The 23151-nt window shown below is 40.1% G+C and overlaps 1 protein-coding gene across 2 annotated transcripts in view; it reads right to left on the bottom strand.

The window, feature by feature from the left end:
• SLC10A7 (solute carrier family 10 member 7) overlaps positions 1-22943 on the bottom strand; it is a 140427-nt gene extending 117484 nt beyond the window's left edge. The window contains exons 1-4 of one of the 2 annotated variants that reach the window (XM_036382930.2): positions 22702-22943; positions 19182-19264; positions 15222-15358; positions 10667-10742 (exon numbers count right to left, since the gene is read on the bottom strand). In XM_036382930.2, coding sequence (XP_036238823.1) covers positions 10667-10742; positions 15222-15358; positions 19182-19264; positions 22702-22801 — 396 coding nt within the window. In that variant the 5' untranslated portion in view covers positions 22802-22943. Of the gene's footprint in view, positions 1-10666; positions 10743-15221; positions 15359-19181; positions 19265-22701 lie in introns of those variants that run through there. The other variant, XM_036382931.2, reaches the window with a different exon arrangement.
• Positions 22944-23151: the final 208 nt, after the last annotated feature.

The following is a 23151-nucleotide window of genomic DNA, read 5'->3' as shown; positions in this document are numbered from 1 at the left end:
ACTGCTGGCTGAGAAGAAAAGGTATAAGAGAGGCCATCAACTAAATTATTAAAATATATGCCTTAGAGGACATAACCTGCACAGAAAGTCTTACTCAACACTGATATTCCTGGCCATTTGGATAATGAAAGTACAGCAAGTGTTTTTGAGATAACATGTGTGATATTAACAGTACAGAAAAAAGTGTTATAGGAGATATTTCCTAAATTGCAGGACCACAATACTAAAACAGAAGCATAGAACACATAGAAGCACAAAACACATGCATGGGTCAGAACTGAGATTTTATGTCTAATTTTAATGCTGCCATTTTTTGAATTACAGGTAACCTATCAAACTAGTTTATGCTTCCTCTTCTTATAGGACTTCTAAGTAATCTTGTAAGCATTGAATATATGAAAGGTTTCCCAAGAAACACATTCATTTTGAAACAAAATACTTTGCTCAAGTAGAATACAACTCGATAGCCACTCTTAGACCTGGTTTGCTGTAGTTCCAGTTACAAAATCTTACAACTGTAGAATTTTTACTTCATTTTTACTTGAATTTTAATTTTATTTTAATCTTTATTTAATTTTTATTTTAATTCAAAGAAATTAAAATAACACACATATGTAATGTGCTTGTCATTTGCAGTTGTAACTTGAGAAACAAGTACCTTTTCTTAAGGAGATAGAAGGATTTAAGAAAACAAAACAGCAAAACATTGAATTTTAACCCAAAAAGTGAAATGGCACGAAAAGAGGGCTAAGCAGACTGTTCTGAATAAAACTGCAGCAGCTGAAACATTCCTGTACATGGAATCACCTCATGCCAGCAAAAGCACAAGCAGATTAAGTTTTGGTGATGATTGTTTAATGCTTGTCCTTTAAACATCACTGGCAGATGTCATCGCTTCTGCAAGCAAACAGGCTGAGCACTATAAACTCTGTAAGCAAGTGAGTGCTATCACAGGCAGGGATATTTGCAAAACCAGTCCCAAGGCACAGGCACAGAGTTCAGACTCCACTCTTGGGCAGGTTTCTTTTGCCCATTGGTACCACTGGAATGCGTGTACACATGCAAAGTTTAGCAAAATAGAACACTGGGTTGGATAAACAGAGAAACAAATACCCATTTCCATTGACAGGATAAAAATCTGGGTCTCTAAGAACCTTAGTTCTACTTATGCTTTTCTGCCCCGTTTCCCTTCACCATTTGTTCTTTCTGATTTATGTGAGCTATCAGCAAATAAGGACAGAGATCACATCACTGCATGCACCTGTGCTTTGACAGATTCATTGAGATCATTCAGCTTTACTAAATTATCTTCCTCTAGAAGGATTATTATTACTATGATTAAGGTAGCCTGTGTGCAATGGCAGAGACTGACACACCTGACAATCTAGGATCTTTTTTAAAAAGCCTTTACAATATAATTTTTTAAAAATTAAAAAAATTTCCCCTTTGCAATGGCTCAAATAAAGCCATAACAGTAGCACTGATCATGACCATTCTGATCTTCAGTATCCAGATTACAGGCTGTAAACTCAATAATGTGAAAACCTCAGTGAACGTTTCACACCCCAGTATTATGGCTCAGAAATAACTTTTCAGACTCCATTATGTCCACCATGAACTTGATCTTTCACCTCTAGTGAAAATCCTCTTACAACTATATTTCTAAAGTTAATGATGAGAAATTTCATTTGCTTTCCAAGCACAGATAAAACCTTTTTGAAATACACTTTCACTGCCATGACCTTGGTCTATGACTTAAGAGTTCACCACACGTAATAATTTACTTTGTCCCATAGGGCTCATAGAGATTTCCTTTTAAAAGGTTTTGGATATGCAGTTGGAGCTGGAGCACTCACACAGCATGCCTCAAGTATACATTGCCATATATATTACAGATATTTTGAAACCATATCATTAAACAAAATGAATTTAGATCATTTAAAAATATAACAAAAAAATAGGTCTAACTAAACAAAGTCATCCACACAGTAGAAATTCAACATTTTGGGAATCCTGTTGCAATAATCCACAATATCTGCTAGAACAGGAAGTTGCAAAATTTTACTAAAGTAACACACATAAATTGGCATACTAATTCAGGAAACACACTGTTGCTCTCAACTTACCAGCTCAAACAGTTCAGTTCAAGCCCAGTAATACCCCCTTTAGCTCATGTGCCATGTAATCACCAGAATTACTGCATTACTGGTTAGCATATGGCTGCTGACTTGTTTGCTGATAAGCAAAACTCTGTTTGCTTAGGCAGGTCTCACTAAAAATGTCTTTACTGTTAAAAACAAATAGACAAAGTCAGACCTACTGTATCCACCTCAATTAAAGGCAAATTTTTGTTCCCCTGAATCTTGGGGGAAATTCCTCCTGGTGCCAACTTGGGGATGCATCCAAGGGCCTGGGGTAGGGCAGGATAAGGAGGTAGCACAGACCTGTGAGGGTCAAGCTGAGGCTGGGGAGAGGATCCCCAGTGCCAGAGAAGCAAACACCCTGTAAATGCAGCTTGTATCGGGGGTATACACCATGAGGCACTGGATGGGTTGGCAAAGATTATGTTTAACAGATGACTTCTTTCCCCCCTCACAGAGATGAATTATCAGGAGCTGCTGTGCTTCCAGGGCACTCCTTCACCAGTCTCCTGCCCTTCAAAACTTCCATCTTCTCAAAGCAGCTTCCTAGGTGAGCACAAGAGTTTAAGCTTCTGCACCAGCTTAAGTGCAGAAGTCCTGCTGTTTTCCCTCCCTCTGCTAATTTAAAAGTGGCAGCAAAGTACTGGATTTCAAATAGGAAAGGACATATTCACAAGGGAACATGAGGAAAAATCCTGGCTGTGTTGTCTTATATATCCAGAGTTCTATTATCATTATAGTGCAAGGATTCCATATCACCAGAGTTTCATACCACCTCAATGTTTCTCACAGGCAGCTCCTCTAAGCACTGACTCTTCCTGGTCCTTGCAGCAGCCACCTGACTCCAGACCCCACCAATCCACTCTTTTATAACACTGTTCTTATTGGCTACAGGTGTGGCCTGTTAACATCAGGCCTGCTCCTGATCTTTAGTAATTGGTTCAGCTGCAACTCTTTAAGGGATAAGATTACATTCTATACCACCTTCATTTACCCATACTGGATCCCCCTACATGGCTGAGCAGGAAAGCACCTGAGCATGGAGTCTGCATGTCTGAAAAAGGTTCCTAGGAAACACATGCCTTTACTTCAACATGTCTAGAAACAGTTTATCAGCAGCTTGTTCTTTTCAGACTTCATCACAGAGCCAATATTTTCCAGAAACTGGAGGACAAAAAATGTTTTGGAATCAGTAAAAATTTGCTGCTCTACTGATCTTCAGACTTTTTGTCACATGCTCTAACTAATAAATGAACAAAAAAGTCCATTTAACAGAAAAGTACAAATGGAAAACACTTCTAAAATATCCAAGCTTCTCCTATGAAAGAATTTTAAACAAATTTGGGCTTATTTAGTTGTATATAAAGTAAGCTAGGAGTTTGTTCTGTCTTCACACAAATGAGGTTTTCCTCATAGAATGTAAAACACATTTTCTTAACACATGTTAAATAAACTGACAATTTAGAAAACAAAAACATTCACGATGTTCTTTCATAATCACGATGATAAAAAGAATAATAAAATAAATTTAATTTCCTTGAAAAGAATGAAATTTAAAAAGAATAATAATTTTAACTGAAAATCCTGCTTCATGTTTTACAGCTTTGATTTCCACAAATCAGGACTTAATACTGCACGCCCAAAAAGAGAGCTAAAGAAATTATGTAAATGTTTAATTTGCTTTCTTTTCTATATATTTTTATTAGCCACTAAGCAAAAATATTCATGCCAGCTAAAACAGTGCCTGGATAGAAGAAAAAAATTTCCAAGTGAAATATGCCAAAGCTTTGATTTTAACACAAAAAGGGTAAAATCAAAAAAGAGGAAACAATGAAACATCATCTATTTACAAGTCAGTGTTCAGAACTGTAACAGCAATGTTCCTTGACTAAATCCATCAAAAAAATTCCTAAATGGCATTTTTTGTTCTCAATAGATTTGTTTAATGACGTTTAAGATGTATCTGCAGTGAGCTGTAAGGCAACGGGTGAGGGACAGTGGAACCAGAAGCCAACACGTCCCTGGGTTCCCATGCCAGCAAACAACTGCACCACTCTGCCAAAAAATAGGTTTTCATTAGAAAACCACCCTCACACAATGAATGCAGGTGCTCAATGGAATTTAGACTGCAAAAAACACTCCACTGCAGACAAATCACTTGTATTTTTTGAATCATCTTTCCAATTTTCACTGCCCTCCAAAACATATTTATCTTCAAAGGCTGAGTTAGGATGAGTGGGTAACACTCTCCTTGCTAGCAAAATACCTGTTCTCTCTCAAGCAGGCATAAAATTAAACAGCAAAGAGCACAGAGCCTGAATTTTAGAGCACTAGACCCCACTCTCTGCAAATACTTTAATATAACTATTTCTGAATTGCTCACATTTAAAAACGCTTGCTTTGCATACACAATGCATTTCATCTGGCACTCACTGCTAAATAAAGGAAGCTCTTGCACAGTATAACTTTGAGACTGAATTAACCTGCACACCAAGACAAATTCAAAACCACCTTTTCTTTAAAAGGCCACTTTTGTCAAGCGTGAGAGCAAGACTCTCCCTCCTTTCCTGGCTTCTTTATGCCACAAACAGCTTTCAGGGTCAGTGGCTGTGCCACAGCAGACAAAAAAAACTGGCTTCCCAGCCAAGCACTGCAGATCAGCAACAGCAAAGCCTCTAAAAACACTCTTACAAAGTCAGATCTAGGACAGTTGTGCAAACACAGCTGTAAAAACAAAAGGCTGTGATGATTCCAGGTAGCCTCCAGCCACAGCCCAGTTTAGTGCAATTTAAACAGGCTATTTTACAGCATTCTAGACTGTGGCAGAACTGCTACAAGGGAAGGCTGAACATGCACAAGACTGCAAGCTCTGCTTCACACATCTTAACTGCACAGCTCTAAGAGTCTTGCACTTCCCTGCTGTCTTGCACTCCCAGGACTTTTTCCACAGGACACCTTATGAGCAATATGAAAGACCCTCAGTTACAGGTAATGGCAACCAGAACCAAAATTAAATCTTACCCCAAGTCTAACTCAACCACTGACACCTTGGGTTAGTAAATCAGCTGCTTTTCAAAGGTGCTGGAGAGTCCTTGTACAAAGTAAAGAGCTTGGAGCTGAAGTGCTTGACTGGGGATTTCACACACCTCATGTTAGCCTGGACTTGCTCCACTGAATTAAGAGCAGAGCTGTATGCCTTTGAAAATGCCCTTCCCTCTCAGCAGTTGAACCAGTGGGTTTGTGTTACAACTACTATTGATAAACAAAAGGAGATCAGTGAGAGAAGGGAAAAACCCCAAAGACTCCCAATTGCTTTGGGTTATGGGAGACTTGAGAAGATATGAGGAACTCTAGAGAGAGCCAATGGAGCTGCATGACTGGGACACATTTCAGTGATGAAATTCATATTGTAAGTAATAATTTGGGCTCCTTCTATGCATTGATGGATATAAAAGGCACTCACCACTCAGGGAAGGAAAAAACCCTAAGTATCAATAAACAGCTCAATAAAAACCATCTGCTCAAAGCACAGCAATGATAAAAGAAAAGTAAACTCTTAGGATACATAAAAAATTAGACTGTAATACTAGAATAGAGTTTAATAGCACAACACCTCCTATGTACATATAAAGCTTATGCTGACACAGTTAATTCTTTATATTTGTACATGTGAAGTACAGACATCTTGCCTAAATTTGTTCTCCAACACTCTCATACTTCCAAGTGAATTCAGTGCAGTATTTAATAGTAGAATTATCTAATTTTCATTTAGAATTGTTTAATCTGTCTAAGCAGACAAAATTTACTACTTAGGAAAGGAAAAAGAATCACGATATGTCTTTTCCTTTTACAGTATCAAATTTAAAAACAATATAATTAAATTACTTATCCTTTCATAAAGAAAACCTGGTCACGTGAATATTTTAAGTGTAATCTGGAAATCAAATTTTAGACAACAACACTGACTTACATTTAGAGAGGAAAAGCTGTTTAGAGAAGATAACTAAACATCATGACACAGTTTATTTGAAGTTCTTAACAAAATTTTGTTTCATAATGTTCATGTGTTAGCTTCCAAGGGTAAACACTCATGGTACACTGGTGCATCAGTCAGTGTATGAATCACAAACCATTAGAGCTTGTACTTCTTTTTATTCATTTTATTTTGTTTTCTAAAAGGTTAATGTACATGTACATACAGTTCAAAGAACTTCAGATATTTTTAGAGAAATCAATAATCTTTCCTGTGACTTTACAGTAGTGTTAGAGTTCACTTTTTCTTTATTTCTACTAAAAAAACCCCAAAAACACAGAGACAAACAAAGGAATTTTCCAGTCTTCATTTCTCAGAAACTATTCATGTGTTATGTTTTTCAAAACATCATTTAAAACTATTGTATATAATTTGTTGAGTAAATGTTGCTGGTCTCCCTTGAGTCTTTCTCAGAAAGGTTAGCTGTGGACCTTGCAAATTTGTACTCATTTTTATGTTTTACATCTGCTTCAAAAAAAACAAATCTAAAAATCAATAATAGAACTATTTCTTTATATCTTATTTCATTAACACCTTTCTGGCTTTCTTCATTTTAGCTTATTTCATATTTCAAAATCTTGTCTTGCATGTGCAACACCTTGTTTTACAAAAGGGCATAGCAGAACCACATTAAAGTTGAAAAAAAATAAAATAAAGGAGCCCGTTGATTAAGAGGTTTTGTACAAGCTATAGCTCAACTGAACAATAACAAAAAAATCCTCAGTGGTTGTGTGGTGTATGAGATAGCAAAATAGCCAAAGTATTCTTCAACAAAATGAGCTGTCTGCCACGATTTATCTGTACAATTCCATCACATCTCCTGCCTGTTATGTTACACTTTTCAAAAGTATGTCATTAAGCTGCCATAAAAGTCATCACAAATTGCTTTTTCTCCCAAACTGATAATAGACTTATAGATCTAATTTTCAAGCTCTTTTCTTCATTACTTTGATTCTTAAGGAGAGTATGACATTTGCTGTCTGAATACTTTGTAGTAATATCTGGCATCTCTACAGCACTTCTGTCTGAGTATCTCTGAGCTTTTAATAGGTTTGTCTTAACAGTGCCTTGAAATGATGACATATTTATTTGTCTCTATTGCAGAGTCTTAAAGAAATTGTTTTTATAATTTCACCGAAAAACTACAAGACTTGTTGAAAAAAAATGACACAACCAAGCCTTCAGTGCTGTCAAGCTACACCATTAAAATCCTGACCCTTCACAGCACAAGAGCAAAGAACAAATGTGAGGCCTTCTGGTTTTCATTCCAATTTTTTTAGCTTCATGGACTGTCCTCTACACAACACATGAGAGCTGATTGACAGAAACAACTAAGTAATTGAGAAATTAACAACAAATTACAATTAGATTTTCATTCTTATGGTGATCCCCCTCATTTTCCACCAGTTAACACGTGAAACTTTTTTTTTTTTGTTCATATAGGCCTTCATATGTATCAAACTAACATTCAGTACATGAAACTGGCCTCGATAATGAACTAAGTGTATTTGTGACAAAAGCTAGGAATAGGCTGGTTTAGAAAGTTGCTTGCAGGGTTTATGAAAGTAACACAGGAAAAGATCACAGGAGCAATGATGGAAAATCAGGGTGAAGGAGAAACAGAGAAGAAAGAAAGTTTCCCTTTTATTATCTCACAACCAAATTTTCCAATTAATATGCAGCAAAATTCACCACCCAAGTAGCCTCTAATGATGTAGGTCACGTTTGAAGCACTTGACCAAACACTTAATTACCCTGTCAATTAATTACCCTGTCCCAGGCCAATAAAATATAGACCTTTTGTCAGATTCTTTCAGCACTGATCTTCAAACACTTCACAAATGTGCTATTATGCATCACAGCCAACCCCAGAGACACAGTAACTCACCTTGTTTTACCCAAAAGGTTGATGAGAGAGCTAAAAATAGACACCATATTTCCCCAGCCCCAGGGGCACTACTTCTCCCATGACACGGGGCCTGATATTTCTTTGAGAATACCCCAAGTCCAAACTGACAATTAGCAGTCACTTCTACTTAGACAAAGAAACCTAAACCCCTCTACACTGTCATAGCACAGGCAACCACCCCAGCTCTCAAGTGCTGCGTTTCAAGACATCCAAAGAGGTCTTCAGAGCAGTTATTGGGGGTGTGCCTGTGCTCTACAGGGGCAGGACACTTCCCAGACCAATTACTTCACATGGAGCTTCCTTGCTATATTCCTTCTGAGCAAGCTCATTCATCTTCATATCCCATTACACAGTGTAGATACACCCTCAGACAAATCAGTTTCTCTAGGTAAGGGATACACATTTGTTGAGGCAAAAACCAGTTTAAGAAGCATTATTATGAACAAATGCTCTCACAGTACAACCACTTGTATTTCCAATTGACTTCCAGGTTTAAATTCTTTGTGTTTCAGAATGGATTCAAACTGAAATGGGAAAAAAATGCAGTGTTCTGCTTATATCAGAACAAGAAATACATCAGTAACAGCTCAGCTGAAGTCTGGCACGGAGAGGTGCGAGACTGTTTTCCTCCCCTAGCGTGAAAGATGTGATTTGCTCATCCTCAGAAGAAAGATTAGTCTGAACAACAAAGAAACATCAAATTCCAAAAGCATTGCTTGCATTGGAAACATGCTCAAGTTTGGCAATAACTTTGTCACACACTTTGTCTACACTGAGCTTATTTAAAGTCTGTATTTTCCTTTACAGACTCTCATAGAGCCTGGCTGAGAACCCCCAGTTCCCAAGGTCCCATTTTTGATTCACCCTCTCTGCTATCAGCAACTATCTGTAAAACTTCCTACAATGTATGCATTTTTACATTCCTTTAACACCAGTTTGGCACAGAAGAATCAGAGTTCAAACCTTACCTTGTCAGTGATCAGTACAACCACATAACAGAAAGCAGCCATTTTTCAGCTTTTTCAGGTATAAAATGCACACACCCTCACCACCCCTGAAGAACACTACCATAAGAAAGTGCTTTCTAATGGTCAAGAAACTAAAGTACCTCTCTCCCTCCTGTACACTGTATTATATGGCTTTCAACTCACCAATCTTACTGTAGTTTTTTCCAGAGGATCTTTACCTTGTTCTAAGTATAGTACAAACAGTGCTGAATGAGCACTCACTCAATTAATCCTCACTGTTCACTATGTGGTATCTTGCTGTCATTTACAGCATCTACATGTAGAATCATAACTGGAAAACCTCTCATTTCTCTGTTGATCGCTACTGGGCACTTGAATTATTTCTTTATAGTAACTATTCCCCAGCACCTCCATCAGACAATTTTATGGTTCTTTTTTCAAGGTAGCAAACTGGCAGACAGTGATGTGTATCAGAATTGCCCATAATTAGAGATGGTTGACTTGAAATACTTTGGGTCTCTCTTCAGAGGATCAAGCAATTAAACAGCAATTTGTCAGTACAAAGTACAACTTCAATCTCTTTCAGTGCTATCATGTGTTTTCAAAGCTGACATTAATCAGTCCCAAGAGCCTGAACTCAGAAAATGAGAAGTTCACAACTAATGGCCATATTTAAAACATGTGGTTGAAGTGAACCACCCAACCTCACACAGGAGTTCTATGGCTGAATTAAGATTTGCCTTTAACCCTTCAGAACAGCATCCAACAGCCCCGGGTGTAAATCCCATCTGTCAATGCTAATTCCCTCCCTTTCTTCACCTACAAGGTCTCCTCCACCTTCAGCAGCTACAAGGAAGCAAATCTAAAGGAAACAAGCTCATTAATTAGCACAGCTGGATTAATTTCCTAAATGCCATTTATCTGGCCTCCCTGAAAACAACAAGTGCTTTGTGGATAAAGAAAGAGTCTGAAATTACACCAGAATATGCCATTTTAAGGCAGAAATTTATCACTACCAAGCTGGGTTTACACCAACAACTTCTATTCCAGCATTTCCTATCTGTTGAGATCTTTGCATTGCATCCCTGTCAGAGAACTCCACATTCCCTGAATTTTCACTTCATGCAGTCTCAAATAACAATCTAAGGTTTAAATCCATGTTTGTATTGCCATGTCCCTTGATACATTTGCAGCTTCAAGCTTGAGAAACTCCTACTACAGGACCTCTTAATACTGAACACATCCAAAGAATCTCTGCAAGGGCACAACTTCACTGCCAATCTATTGGTCTGTGCAATAACTACAACACAGCATAGGAACTTTATAGGGTTAGGACTTCCAGTGCAGCAACCACCAGAAATCTCTCAACACTAATTTCTACCAGGAATCTTTGTATCACCTCAGAAAAGTGAGTTTCTTTCAGTTTCACCAATGCCAGCATGTAACATATCACTGTTTTCCTTGTTTGACACCAAGTCAACAGCCAGCCCCTAATTCCAGAATGCTTTGCAAACCACAGCAGCATCACATTTCTGTCTGTGCTTTGCCACTTGAGTTCATCATCAATAAATACTCGCTTGAATACCTGTTTAAAAAGGCCAAAATGCAAACTCACCTCATTCCCACCAACAGCTTTGGTTAAAATTACAGCAGAAGACACAGGAGGTGGCATGCAGCCCACTGTCTGCAAGCTGAAAACAACAAAAAGAATGTTATATTCCATTCCTTACAGGAGGCAAACACTAAGCAACCTGCTACCTTAAAATACCAAAGAGCCAAGTAAAGTCTTATCATCTGTGCAGTGCAATCAGTTTCCAATCACCTCCAGCCCTGTACTAGGAAAGGCACTCCTGCTGGCAGCATTTCTGTGCCATCTCTCACCAGTCATCATGGTGAGAGTCATGTCACCATGCAAAAAGCACAAACACTTAACGTCTCTGTGACTCCACTTCCCCATCTGTAGTCCTGCAGCTCTCATGCACAAAGGTCTCTATACATCTTTCAGAGACTTCCAGATAAAATCACCTGATTGCCATCAAAGCATCAACAGCTTTCTCTTACACTTTAGAAATCCAAGATATCCTATTATTTTTGTCATTTCTTAGCATTGTTTGTGCAGCAAAGTTATTGAAGTGCACAGTAAATGCTGTTGCAAAGTAAAAAAAAGGTGGTGAACTTTCCTTTGTTTTCAAAGACAGTTCACAAAATCATACCACATAAATTACAATTAAATTTGGGGCTAAGTAAAATAGGGCTTCTGAAGAAAAACTGTGTTGACTTGGAAGGAACATCAATGCATGGAATAAAATAGATTGCAAAATCCCCAAAAGTGTGGAATCTACATATATTTTCAAGTATCAGAGCTTGAGATTCTAATTCAGAACAATCAATTACTAGTGGTGAACTACTTTGCATTTGTAATACATCAGTAGAACCCCCAAGAAAGGCAGTGCCAAAAAGCTGCAGCAAACAGAAATATTAAACCCAGGCACCAGGGTGCACATTACAGTGCAATTGATATTCTGCAAATATACAAAAAGCTTAAAGAGAAGAAACAGGTAAGTGACAATGACAGCATTCCCTTTGTCAGCTACAGCCTCTGTGGGACAGGAAGGAGGCAGCCAATGTAAGCATTATATAAATCCAACCACAAGGTGCCAAGCACCACCTTGGAAGCACAGAGCAAACTTACAGTGAAATAAGCTATGGCAGCAGAGAGTTGTCAGCATGTGGCAGAATAAGCTCACATTAAAAGAAAAGAAATACAGGAAAAAGAAACTGTGCAGGAAAGTTTGGAAACAGAGAAAAATATACAGCAGACAACAAAGACATGGCAATCCTGATGTCCATCTCCTACACTGTGATACTGTTCTCTCTCCTGTGTGGCAGCCAGCTCCTCAAACTTCTCACCTGCTCTAATAAGGAGTGGATTAAATTCAGAGTTATCCAGAGATGTACAAAATGCATGCAAGAGCATTCATCTCAGCTGGCAGGGATTTTACATACTATAAGGGAAAGATTTGATCATACAATCTCTGTTAACCCTCTCAAATAGAAAACAACACATTTGGGATTAAAAATAAAAATCCCTATCAAGCAATATTAATCTAAAAAAACCTGGTACATACTAAAAGGACACACTCTTAATTGAGTGTACTGAAAGATGCACCTGTAAACTTTTTTTTCAGTTTGTATCAACTACACAATTCTACCAATATATAAACAGATTCCTCTAATGGCCAACAGACTACTGGAGAGAACAACCAACTCATACATTCCACTGGATCAGGCCATGCTGTGAGTACTAACATCAGACACTTGCTCTTCTGCTGATATCACTACAGACAACTGAGCAGCAGAGTCTGAAGTCACATGTTTCAGACGTGAAAGTTCCAGAATTGTACCTTATACTCAATCCTTGCATCTCATTCCTTACCACCTGTGCTACATGCTAAAAGTGGAGAAGAGGTGAATCTGTGCATAAATTAATAACCTGCTTCATGCTCCTTTTCAAATAGATATTGTTAATGCAAAACCTGGTCAGATAACAAAAAAAATTAACTTATAAGATGCTTAAGAGGACATCAGTTTCTCCTCTGTTTCATAAATCTCAAAATAATTGCAAAACAACAAACCTCCTAATATCATCCCAGACAGAGAGGGGGGGAAAAGAAAAAAATCCCACTCAGCTGTAGAGACACAGATGAAAAGCTGGTACCACCTGTTGTCATTATAGTGCAAGAGCTCTGTTGTCATTATATTGCAAGGGTTCCATATTGCTAGAGTTTCATACCTCCTTGATGGTTCTTGTAGGCAGCTCCTCCAGGCACTGACTCTTCCTTGTCCTCACAGTCACAAACTGACTCCAGACCCCCCCCCAACCAACCAATCCACTCTTTTATAACACTCTTCTTATTGGCTACAGCTGCAGCCTGTTAACATCAGGCCTGCTCCTGATCTCTAGTAAGTGGCTCAGCTGCAACTCTTCAGGGGGTAAGATTACTTTCTGTACCACCTTCATTTACCTATATTCTATTCCCCTACAACCACCCAAACCTGCCTCTCAAATAACACTTACAGCAAAACTGACCATTAGAGAGGATGGGAGAATCTACCATGCATTCTGAAGCAAGATGGAAAAGGTTCTGTGGGCTGTGCCTTCAGGCATAACCTTGTGTAGGGAGCAGTGGAGAGCTGCAGTGCCCAGGGAGCCACCCTGCAAAGGGTGCTGCATGCCCTTGGGAGCACATGCCTGTTTTTCCAGCCTTTTTGAGGGCTATCAAGCAGCCTCCACCACATGCTGTGCTAAATGGGTGATAAGGAAGCAACTTTGCCCAAACCTGTCTTGTTCCCTTCCCCGTTTTCCCTAGGTACTGTAGTGTTTCTAAGGGAATAAAAACTACAGCTGGGGGGCATCAGGATGAACTTTTGTTTACACAGAGCTGCCACAGCACAGTCCCTCCCATCAGCTCCTTACACACACAGACAGGGACCTGCTTTGAAATGTGTTATTCTAAATTAGGACAGAGCTCAGTATCTTCTGCACCTGCATCACCTGTACAGCTCTGAGCATATCCTGAACAGCAGTATTTCTCAAGAAAGCACTCTTAAAAATACCCCAACCAAACCACCTTAATAACTCCTCAATCTGATCATTCTTTCAATGAAGCCTCAATGCAGAGTTACTGCACTAAAAGATAAAAAAGCCAAATGAGAAGCAGTACTCAAGGAACAAGTGCTTGAAAGGCAGCTTGAAGTGTACAGAAGTGCAGCAGCTCACCAGTAAGACACAGACACATTCTCATGACAAATGAGCCTGGTTTAGGCTCCACACTTAGAGAGATAAATGCACAGGTATTTCTTTTCTTTACAAAAACACATACATCATAAGTTTTACAAACAGTTTTACAAGTGTTCATGCATATATACATATAATTATACTCATGCATGCAACAGATTATGTCACTCAAGTACCTAGAACCAAAGTGGCATAAGACTCATGGGAAAGAAGGAATGAGACATGCTTCATGGAACCAAAAACCCCACAGAAATCTCTTTCCCTTTGCACTTCGGAAATTGAAACTCCATGAATTAGGAAAGAATTTTGGCTACTGTGGAAAATCACATATTTCTCCTAGCTGAGAAAAAACTTCACAATTATTTTATTTTAAAGAACACCCTTTACTACAAATAGCTAAATACAAATGAACATCATATATCAAAGTTGTTACTTCCTTGCTTTACTGACACTGTTAAGCAAAAAAGTGTTAACTTTCAAGTTGATGTTGTCTCAGTGTCACCTTTTCAGTATCATTTGGACCAATTCACACTTGATGGAGCATCAGGAGAAGTCTCTTACAAACCAAATGAAATGCTCTTTAGGTTTAGGCCTTGTAGAAACATAAACATGAGCAGCTTTTTCATTAAACTTTTAAGACAAGGAACTCCCCAAGCAACATTTTACCAAGCAGTAAGAAACAATGGGGATTCTTTCAGTAGTTTTCTGAAATAATTGATTTTTAACATTCAAACATTCCAGTATACCTGCATGGCACTAAGTATTGACTCCCATTTCAAAAAAAAACCTTTTAACTTTTTATTTTACATAGCATCTATCCCTATTACACCATCCAAGCAGCTTTGCACATTGGCAAGATTTAAAACACACTGTTTTCCTGGTAACTTAGTTTCTGCTCATCACAAAGTTCTTGTCCTAAAAAAACTTTACTCCTTTTTTGCCCATAATTTAGCTGGAAGCAGATACTGAACCCATACAAGAAATGCTCAACACAATCTACTTAAAAACAGAAGACCAGTATGTGACATACACAATATTTATTCATTGATTTATGCTTTTCCTTCAGCATTCCTTTTCTTTCCTCCCCACCTTCCTTGAGACCCAACACATCACTTCAGCTGTGTTTTGGGAAAAAGAAAGCTAACCTGTTGCAACCTCCCTAACATAAGACTGTCCAGACTTTCTGAAAATGAGACCAAGTTCCTGAAGGGATAATCTTGTGCATGTACTTTGTTTTCAACAGCAAAGTGCTGAAGCACAAAAAACAACCAGCAAAATCTGTTCACAGTACCACAAAACACCAGTTGCAGGATAAGCAGCCCTTTAAGATGACAGCTACAAATATATTTCACTCCATTATACTTAAACATACCCTTTTAAAAGCCATTCATTTATAGGTGTGATTGATAACAGCTGAAGAAAGACCCATATTGCTGTTGGGAAGAACACAAGTGTAAAAATCTGGACAAAAAGGTGTAGTTTCACATGCATCAAAGCACTTGTCAGCTCCTGCAAGAGAAAAAGAAGAGAGGGAGTTGCAGTCATAACAGCTGAAGCAAGATCGTATTTGTGCTTTTAAAACTAGGATCAGCTTTACCATACAAAAGGAATGCATGTCAAAAAGTCACCTTTAGGGATCATCTGATCTCTTTAATAATGAAGTACATCCAGGCAACATAAAAGCTGTCTGCTCCTGGGCATTTTTCCACAAGAATTGTCCAGCACTTCAATAATAGTGTAGCTCTCAGAACAGCAGCTTTTCAGCAGGCAGCCTTAGCACTTTGTCATGGCTTCGAAACCTGTGTTAACTGCACTGATGGCTGTTTACTTTACTGACTTTCCATATCAGGAATCATGAAAACTTGTACTGAGCACATGATTTCAAGCTCCTCTGTCTACAAATGCTGATTCTAATTTATATTATTAAAAAGGAAAAAAGTATGTTTATGGATGTTTGTATTACCAACCATTCATTTGTGGTGTCAGGGTTTTTTTTTTGTGTTTGATATTTTTTCCCTAAAAGCAAAGTAGCAGACTTTGATTATTTATTGAATCAAAAGGAAATTTATAGGAAAAAAAAAGGCTGATGAAGAATAACAAAGAAAGAATACCAAGACCACTACAAGCTAAAAACTGTTAAGCCATAAATTTCAGAGAAATAAAGTCTAAAATACCACTGCAGACTCAAAAAACAACAACAAAAAAGCTTAATTTTAAATAGTGTAAGAGCACTCCAGAGAGGTGATCAAGTACCCTTAAAGGAAAAAAACTCTTCAGCTAGCTCTGTGCCTCTGTTTCTGCCTTTTCAGGCACCTCAAGGACCGTCTACACAGGTTTTTGAGTACAACAAAAGAGCCTTGCACATTTCATTTCAAATCTCACAGACTGAGACTAAAAATTCCTCTTCCTTTCTCTCACAGTAACTTGCACTCTTCTCAAGTAAACAATGCAAAAGAACTGATGGCACTCTTATTCAAAATCTAATTTGCTGGGATTCTCCAGCTGATACTCCAGATGCATTAAACATACCTACCTACCTATCTGTATCTCACTTACAGAAGTACCCTTCTAATTTCATACTTTTACAATTTGAAAATGCCTCAAAACCAGAGGGTTTTAAGGAGACTCTGTGATACTTCCAAAACCAAAACTCAAGACAGAAAGAAAGCCTCACTGTAACTTCCAGGGAGCAAGGAAGGTGATACAACACAGCCAACCTACTGCATGGAGGAATGCTGTATTGATGGAACAAATCTTTGCAGATCTAAATTACCAATCTTGAAAATGTCTCCAGTGATCGCCTTTGAGGATAGTAACAGTTATTTAGAATAGTTATTATTATAATAGTATGCCTTAGACTGGATGATCACAGCATAAACTGTGCTGAGACAAACAGCCTTCACCCTCTTAAACAATTTACAAGGGCTTATCCAAAAATACATCTGCCACCCCAAAAAAGTTGCTGGAAGCTGCTGGTTAGGACTGTGTTTCTGCACACCAGACAGAACAGGTTACCTTGTCTTCCCCAGTATTTCACAGCCTTTAGGGAGCCCATCCCAGCCTCTCCCTGGCTGGTGTGGGTCCCTGTTGCCATCCAGGCACTCTTCTGATAGTCACAGCTGGACTCCTCTGAGCAAATACCCACACAGAGCAAGCAGTGTTTTCAGTGCCTTGCCAAATTCCTCGTTGAAATGGATAACTCAAGTATGTGATTTAATTTCTGGGGCCCTATGGGAGGTATTTGCTTTAAAAGAGCAAGCTATCCAGTCACTGCAAACTGAAATAACATTATATTAAGGTGGAATGAAATGTTCTTGTCAGAGAACACTGAGTATTTCTACAAATGTAAGAGGACCTTGGTCACCTCTGGTTCTGAAAGTGTAACAAGGCCATGCACAGACAGGCTCTCCTTGAATGTTGCCAATTATTCTGTAAAATGCTTCCTGAACACACTAGCAAATTTTTTGAGCATGCACTTACATAGCAGATTAAACCAGAAATGTAACCTTAAATTATTTCTAATTATTTCAAAATTATTTCTAATTATTTCAGATTTATCAGAAGGCCTCTGTTAACACAAACTTTTCATCCTGTCGTAAACCAAACACTAATTTCCATCTAACTAATACATTATCTAAGGTAGAACAGCTAATACACAGGTCAAGAACAAATAAAGCCAAAAGGAAAACCATATACTTTGCAATCCAATAAAAAGGCATATTGAGTAATAATACCAACTTTAGGTTGTGCCTTAAACAACTAAAACATGCCTCAAAGTATTTTAATAGAAACATGACCTGGCCACCTAACACATATGTGGATTGTTTTTAACATACACTTTTGAAAGTAATAGCACAAGCTACAATGTGAGAAATTATTTTCTTCTTCTGGCTTCTACCCCTATGGCAGAAATTCAGGAAAGGCCTAGCTTCTTCATGAAGCTGGGTTACAGCAGGTACCCTGACTGCTGCTCCCAAAACAATCTGAGATCAGCTACCTGGACATAAACATCAGCTCCTGTAAAAGCTTCGTTTACATCAATTGCTTTTAGTACCACAGATGGGAAAAAGTTATGTAAGTTCAAAGTAAGACATGACACATTGCCCAGAAAACTGGCAGTCACATCACCTTAACTGGAAGAAGTTAGATGTGAACTAGCACGGAGAATTTAATCAAGACTTTGACAATACTTCTGATTTCTCACAGCTGCTTTACAAAAACATGGTTTCAAGGATACAAACTAGTGAAAGGGGAAAAAAAATTACATTTTTTTCTCTACATGCAAAGATTCCTAAGCCTGAAAGAGGAAAAAGTCCACTCTGGTAATACTACTCAGGTTTGTGTTTTGAGTTCTCTTCTCTATGGAAGAGAGTGCCTCTCCACAGCTTATTTCCATTAAAGTTGAAGAAGAGATGAAAGCTCACCACTATAACCATGACGCAGGTGGAGAGACTTTTTTTGTTGTTGAATGCACAGTGTTCACTCAAATCCTGGTTCACCAGGAGATAACTGGATAAATTTGTGATGATTCTTTCAGGCATTAGTATCATGCAACTTATGAATAGCATCCCCTGTTAGTCAACAGCATAAAGGAATCAGAAAGCTAGACTAGCAGAGACATGCAGTGTTTCATTTCAACTCTGGTTGCTCCATCTCTTCTTGGCACATAGCCATCATCTCCCTTCTCCATGATTCCTTCACATGCCCCTTCATCTCTTCTGAATCCCAGACTGTTCCTCTTTGAATAACAAGTGACACAAAATTTTAGACCAATCTCAGTGCCTGTGATATGCACCAGAGTGCAGGTACCTCAAATCCACCTGTCTACAACAAAATCCTATGGGAAGACATTGCCAAGACTTTGCCCTTGTATATTGAATTGTATCTGCATAGGAACCTTCCTGTGCTGACCACAGCTGCTGCCCTGGCCCTACCAAACAGGGTAACTTAAAGCCACCATGTCTTTGTTCCCATCAATCCAGCACTGAACAGCTGCATCTCACCCTGATTTGGGTTTGGGCCACAATCAGGGTGTAGATCCAGTCTCCAAATTGTGCTCATCACTTCCATTTAGTTAAAGCTGTGCAGAGACAAACCACCCACACTCTGTGGATGGGTGACATTTATTCACACCATCCCTCTTATCTTCATTGCTTTGTGAAGCACTTTCTGAAATCAAGGAGGGTTATTCCTTAAACATATAACATTTATCTTCTCTTGCTAGCCATCCTCCCAGTACCACCACCATTCCAATTATATTCAAATCTCATCAAAAGGAACACAAAATTTTTTTAGAGCATAACAGGAATGAAGAAATGAGAAATTACAGTACCTCAGTTTTTAAGGAGAGTCCACTGTTAAAGAATATAGCTGAAACAGCAATGTAAGTTATGGTAATTTCTGGTTTCAGGGGTCCTAAAAAAACCAGACATAGAGAACAAAGTGAGTTACAGTCAAAGGGATAATAATATGCGTATACTATATCAGAGTAAATGAGAATACTTTAAAAAATACCTGGAGAAAGTCTAATCAGTAAAGTCTCTAATAAAAACAATGGCACTTCTATCAAATTACAGAAAGCATGCTATTCATTTTTAAATAAGAGTAAACCAGTAAGTGCAGAGTGAGTTAGGTCACCATATAAATTTGACTTCCATGATTAGAGGCCACTGGGAACTCACAGGCAAATTCTGGAAATATGAAAATGGGGAGCCTTTCACAGTTCTGCCATCAGATTGTCCCTACAGCATCAGCAAACTCAAGCCATACCCTCCAATAAAAATATTAGCTGGTACCTTCACAGGGCCATTGACATCCCTCACACAGCTACCTCTCACTTCTTTCCCTACAACACACACACCTGTCTGGCTGCCTGCATAGAAGGACTCAAATCACACCTTGCAATGATTTCCTCGGGGCAATACAATTCTGTGTTATTCCCCTCACAGCAGAAAATGGTTCCAAATGGTTCATTCCAGCCCCACAATAACACATTTCAGACACTGCTGCAGTGAGAGCAGCAAGGGCAGATGCCTGCACCACCAAGGATTCCTCTGTATTAAAGGCTTACATTTGTATATATTTATATACTTTTTTCAGGGAGATTAAAATATAGTCTCTTTTACGCTCCTATAAAAATGACAAATTCTCTTAATACACTTTGCCTTCAGAGGCCACCAGGCATAAAATGAATGTGCTCATTTTTTCATGAGCTTTCAACCAGATATTACATTAGAAAGAAAATATTAGCAGTCTACTTAGGACCAAAATAATATCCTCACTCTACAAGTGACCCTAAGCTGTCCTGAGCAAAACTGCAGCAGCAAACAAGGCAGCCTTGACTCAGCACTGCAGAAGAGAGGAACCTTTCTGCTCCCCTGATGAATGACATTGATGGTCACACTGGAGTAAGGTCAATGGTCCTTAAATCAGAGGGATTTGACTATACAAGTCAAATTTGCATCTCAAGTCATTTCAACCCAAATCCTACTCTCAGAGAGAGCTCTGCTGGCAAGACACTAAAACTGTGTTTGCCAAACACCAAAAAAACCAAACCAAAACAAAAAAAAACCCAAAAAAACAAACAAAACCCCCAAACAAACAATCAAAAAGCCCCACCAGGCTACAGATATGTAAGACTAAGGTAAAAATAAGACAGGAAATGCAAGAGTTATAGTTGCAACAAAGCACAGGACTAGTTGCAAAATTATGGCACGTTAACTGAATAGATGGGGGATGGAGGGAAACCCCAAGAGATTATATAAATATATATATATAGCTCTACAGAAAACTATATTTTATAGACACAATTACCTCTTTTTTTCCAATCCTTTAGAAGATTAGTCTCTGTGTACATGCACATACAGCAGACAGGCAGTGGGTTAATCTGGCTAAAACAGAGGTTCTTCCAGGACTCAGTTTTTTCTGGTTTTTCACTGGGCTACCTGAACTCCTTCTCCCAGGAGAAGCCTCTACCACCAGAGCAACCACACACTCGAGGAGCACAAGGAACTCTGGCCACAACAGAAAAATTCTTTTCACAAAGGAACTAAATGGGCTCATTTATCAAATAGGAAAACACACAAAATGGCTTGGCTTATGTCACGAAGGTGACAACAACACAAATCTTTGTTATTTATGGCACAATCTTCCTCGGGTATGGATGCTGGACCATCCATATCATTCACTAAAGCCCTGCAAATTACCATGCATGGCTTTGTCAGCTGGAAGATGACAAACTAAGGTTTTTTCATGTGTTGATATTTCCCACCCCTCACCTCTTTCTGCTTTTAAAAAGAAATATTTTTCTTCCCCAGAGCACGGAGACCCCATGGTTTCAGAGGAGGGGATACCACCATGGGGAACACGTGCTCTCTACTTTCAATCAATGCTTCCAAGGTTTTTCAAGCAAGTTGTCCCAAGAACAATAAAGTGTCAAAGCTTGACGTCTCTTTGCAGCAGGATAATTTAATGCAGTGCTCCATCATAGTGCTTCCATGCAGGAAGTGAGCCGAGGAACAATTATCTCCCGTTCTAGTTCGAAGGACCTCCCACACGGCTGCTAACAATTAGCACGGCACTCAAAGCAGAAAGGGACAAAACACCTGATACTATCAATTTCTAGTCGTCTCTAAGGTCTGCGGAAAACACAGCACGGATCCTGCAAGAAGCTCCACGTGGGTTCTATTCACCCATGCAGAACAGCACACCGATGTTAGAGGGGATCCTTGCCCAGCAGGAATTTGCCTACCCTGAACTCCATGAAGTACCAGAGCCTTAGTTGCCACAGCGTGTGTTCAGAGATATATTTTTTAAAATCAATTTCTTTCTTTTTTTCCCAGAAAAGTTTGGCTCCTCAGTGAGAAGCTGTCTAGCCTCAAACTTCAGCTCTGTTAAGAAAAAAATTTAAAAACCCCCTGTGCCTATAAAAGCACAGATAGATTCTTCCTCCTCTCACATAACATGGAACTACTAGAGGAATTCTGTTGAAGTGCTCTACATCCCTTTTCTCAAGCCACCAGAGAACAATTAGGAAGAAGAAACACAGGATTTAATTTAATTTGTTCTTGAAATCTGTGAACGTCTGGAGCTGAAGTTCCAATGGGAACTGACCAGGATTCACCCAGCGTTTACACGCAAAGATACATTGTTTATGTTTAAATAACAGTGGCTATTTCACCAGCCCTTGTTCCGGGACACATACAAGCCCTCCCTGCCCAGCAAGGGACAGATCTGCTTTGGCCCGTGTACGCATCTTTCACACCACCACTTCCTACAGGACCAGTTTGCCTGTTTTCCCTCACCTTCCATAAGGAAGTAAGAGGGAACAACGAGACAACAACCAAAAAAAAAAAAAATCCAAAACTTAAAAATACAAATGTTCTACTATAAAGCGAAAGAAAAGGTCTGGCCGGAACACAGCGCCCGAGAGTTTACCACAACACTCCTTCGGCTACACTCCGGGGCAGCTCCCAGACGGCAGCAATCCATCCCCTCATCCCCTGAGCCGCGGGACTCCATGCCCACAGCTCTGCAAGTTCTGACTGAGTTGAACAGGAGCACGTTCCGACCCAGCCACCGCTCGGCTTCCATCACTCCTGATCCCAAAGGAGCAAGACGCTCCTCCAGGCACTGGTACGGTGCCGAGCAAAGGCGCGGGAGCAGCTCCCGGGATCCTGAGGAGGAGGGGCTGGCAGCAGGGAACGAGAGGAGCCGATGGAGGGCAGGGACCCCGCACGGGCGGGACGGGGCACGGGGGCAGCGCGGCCGCCGGGAGTTGCCGAAGTCCCGGGGCTCCCGGTGCCCCCGCCGGGCTGCCGGGGCTCCCGCCCGCACTCGGCGCCCGCACTCACCGCCTTTGACGCCGACGCCGGGCTCCAGCCGCGCCACAGCGATGACCAGCACGATGCCGAGGATGAACCACTCCTTCCGCAGCCGCTCCAGCAGCCCCATGGCGCGGCGCGGCTTGGCTCGGCTTGGCTCGGCTCCGCCCGGCGCCGCTCGGTCCGGTTCGGCCGGGCTCGGTCCGGCTCCGCTCGGCTGCTCGGGGCGGCTGCGGGCGCGGGGCGGGGCGGCCCCACCGCCCGCCGGCAGGGCCAGCCGGATCCGCTGACGGCACAGGGCTCACCCACCGCCGCCATCGCTACCACGCGCCTCCTAATAGGCGCGCAGCCCCGCGCTGCCGCCCGCCCGCCCGCACGGCTGCGCGCAACCGGGGCCCCCCGCCTGCTCCGGCCGCCCCCGCCCCGCATCCCCTGCTGAGGCGGACACCACGAGCGGCGGTGGCGGGAACGGGACGGCTC

Source organism: Molothrus ater, chromosome 4, assembly GCF_012460135.2.
Source record: "Molothrus ater isolate BHLD 08-10-18 breed brown headed cowbird chromosome 4, BPBGC_Mater_1.1, whole genome shotgun sequence".
In the NCBI taxonomy this organism is placed as follows: domain Eukaryota; kingdom Metazoa; phylum Chordata; class Aves; order Passeriformes; family Icteridae; genus Molothrus; species Molothrus ater.
The sequence above is the reverse complement of the archived record's forward strand: the minus strand, read 5'-3'. Positions and strand labels throughout refer to the sequence as shown.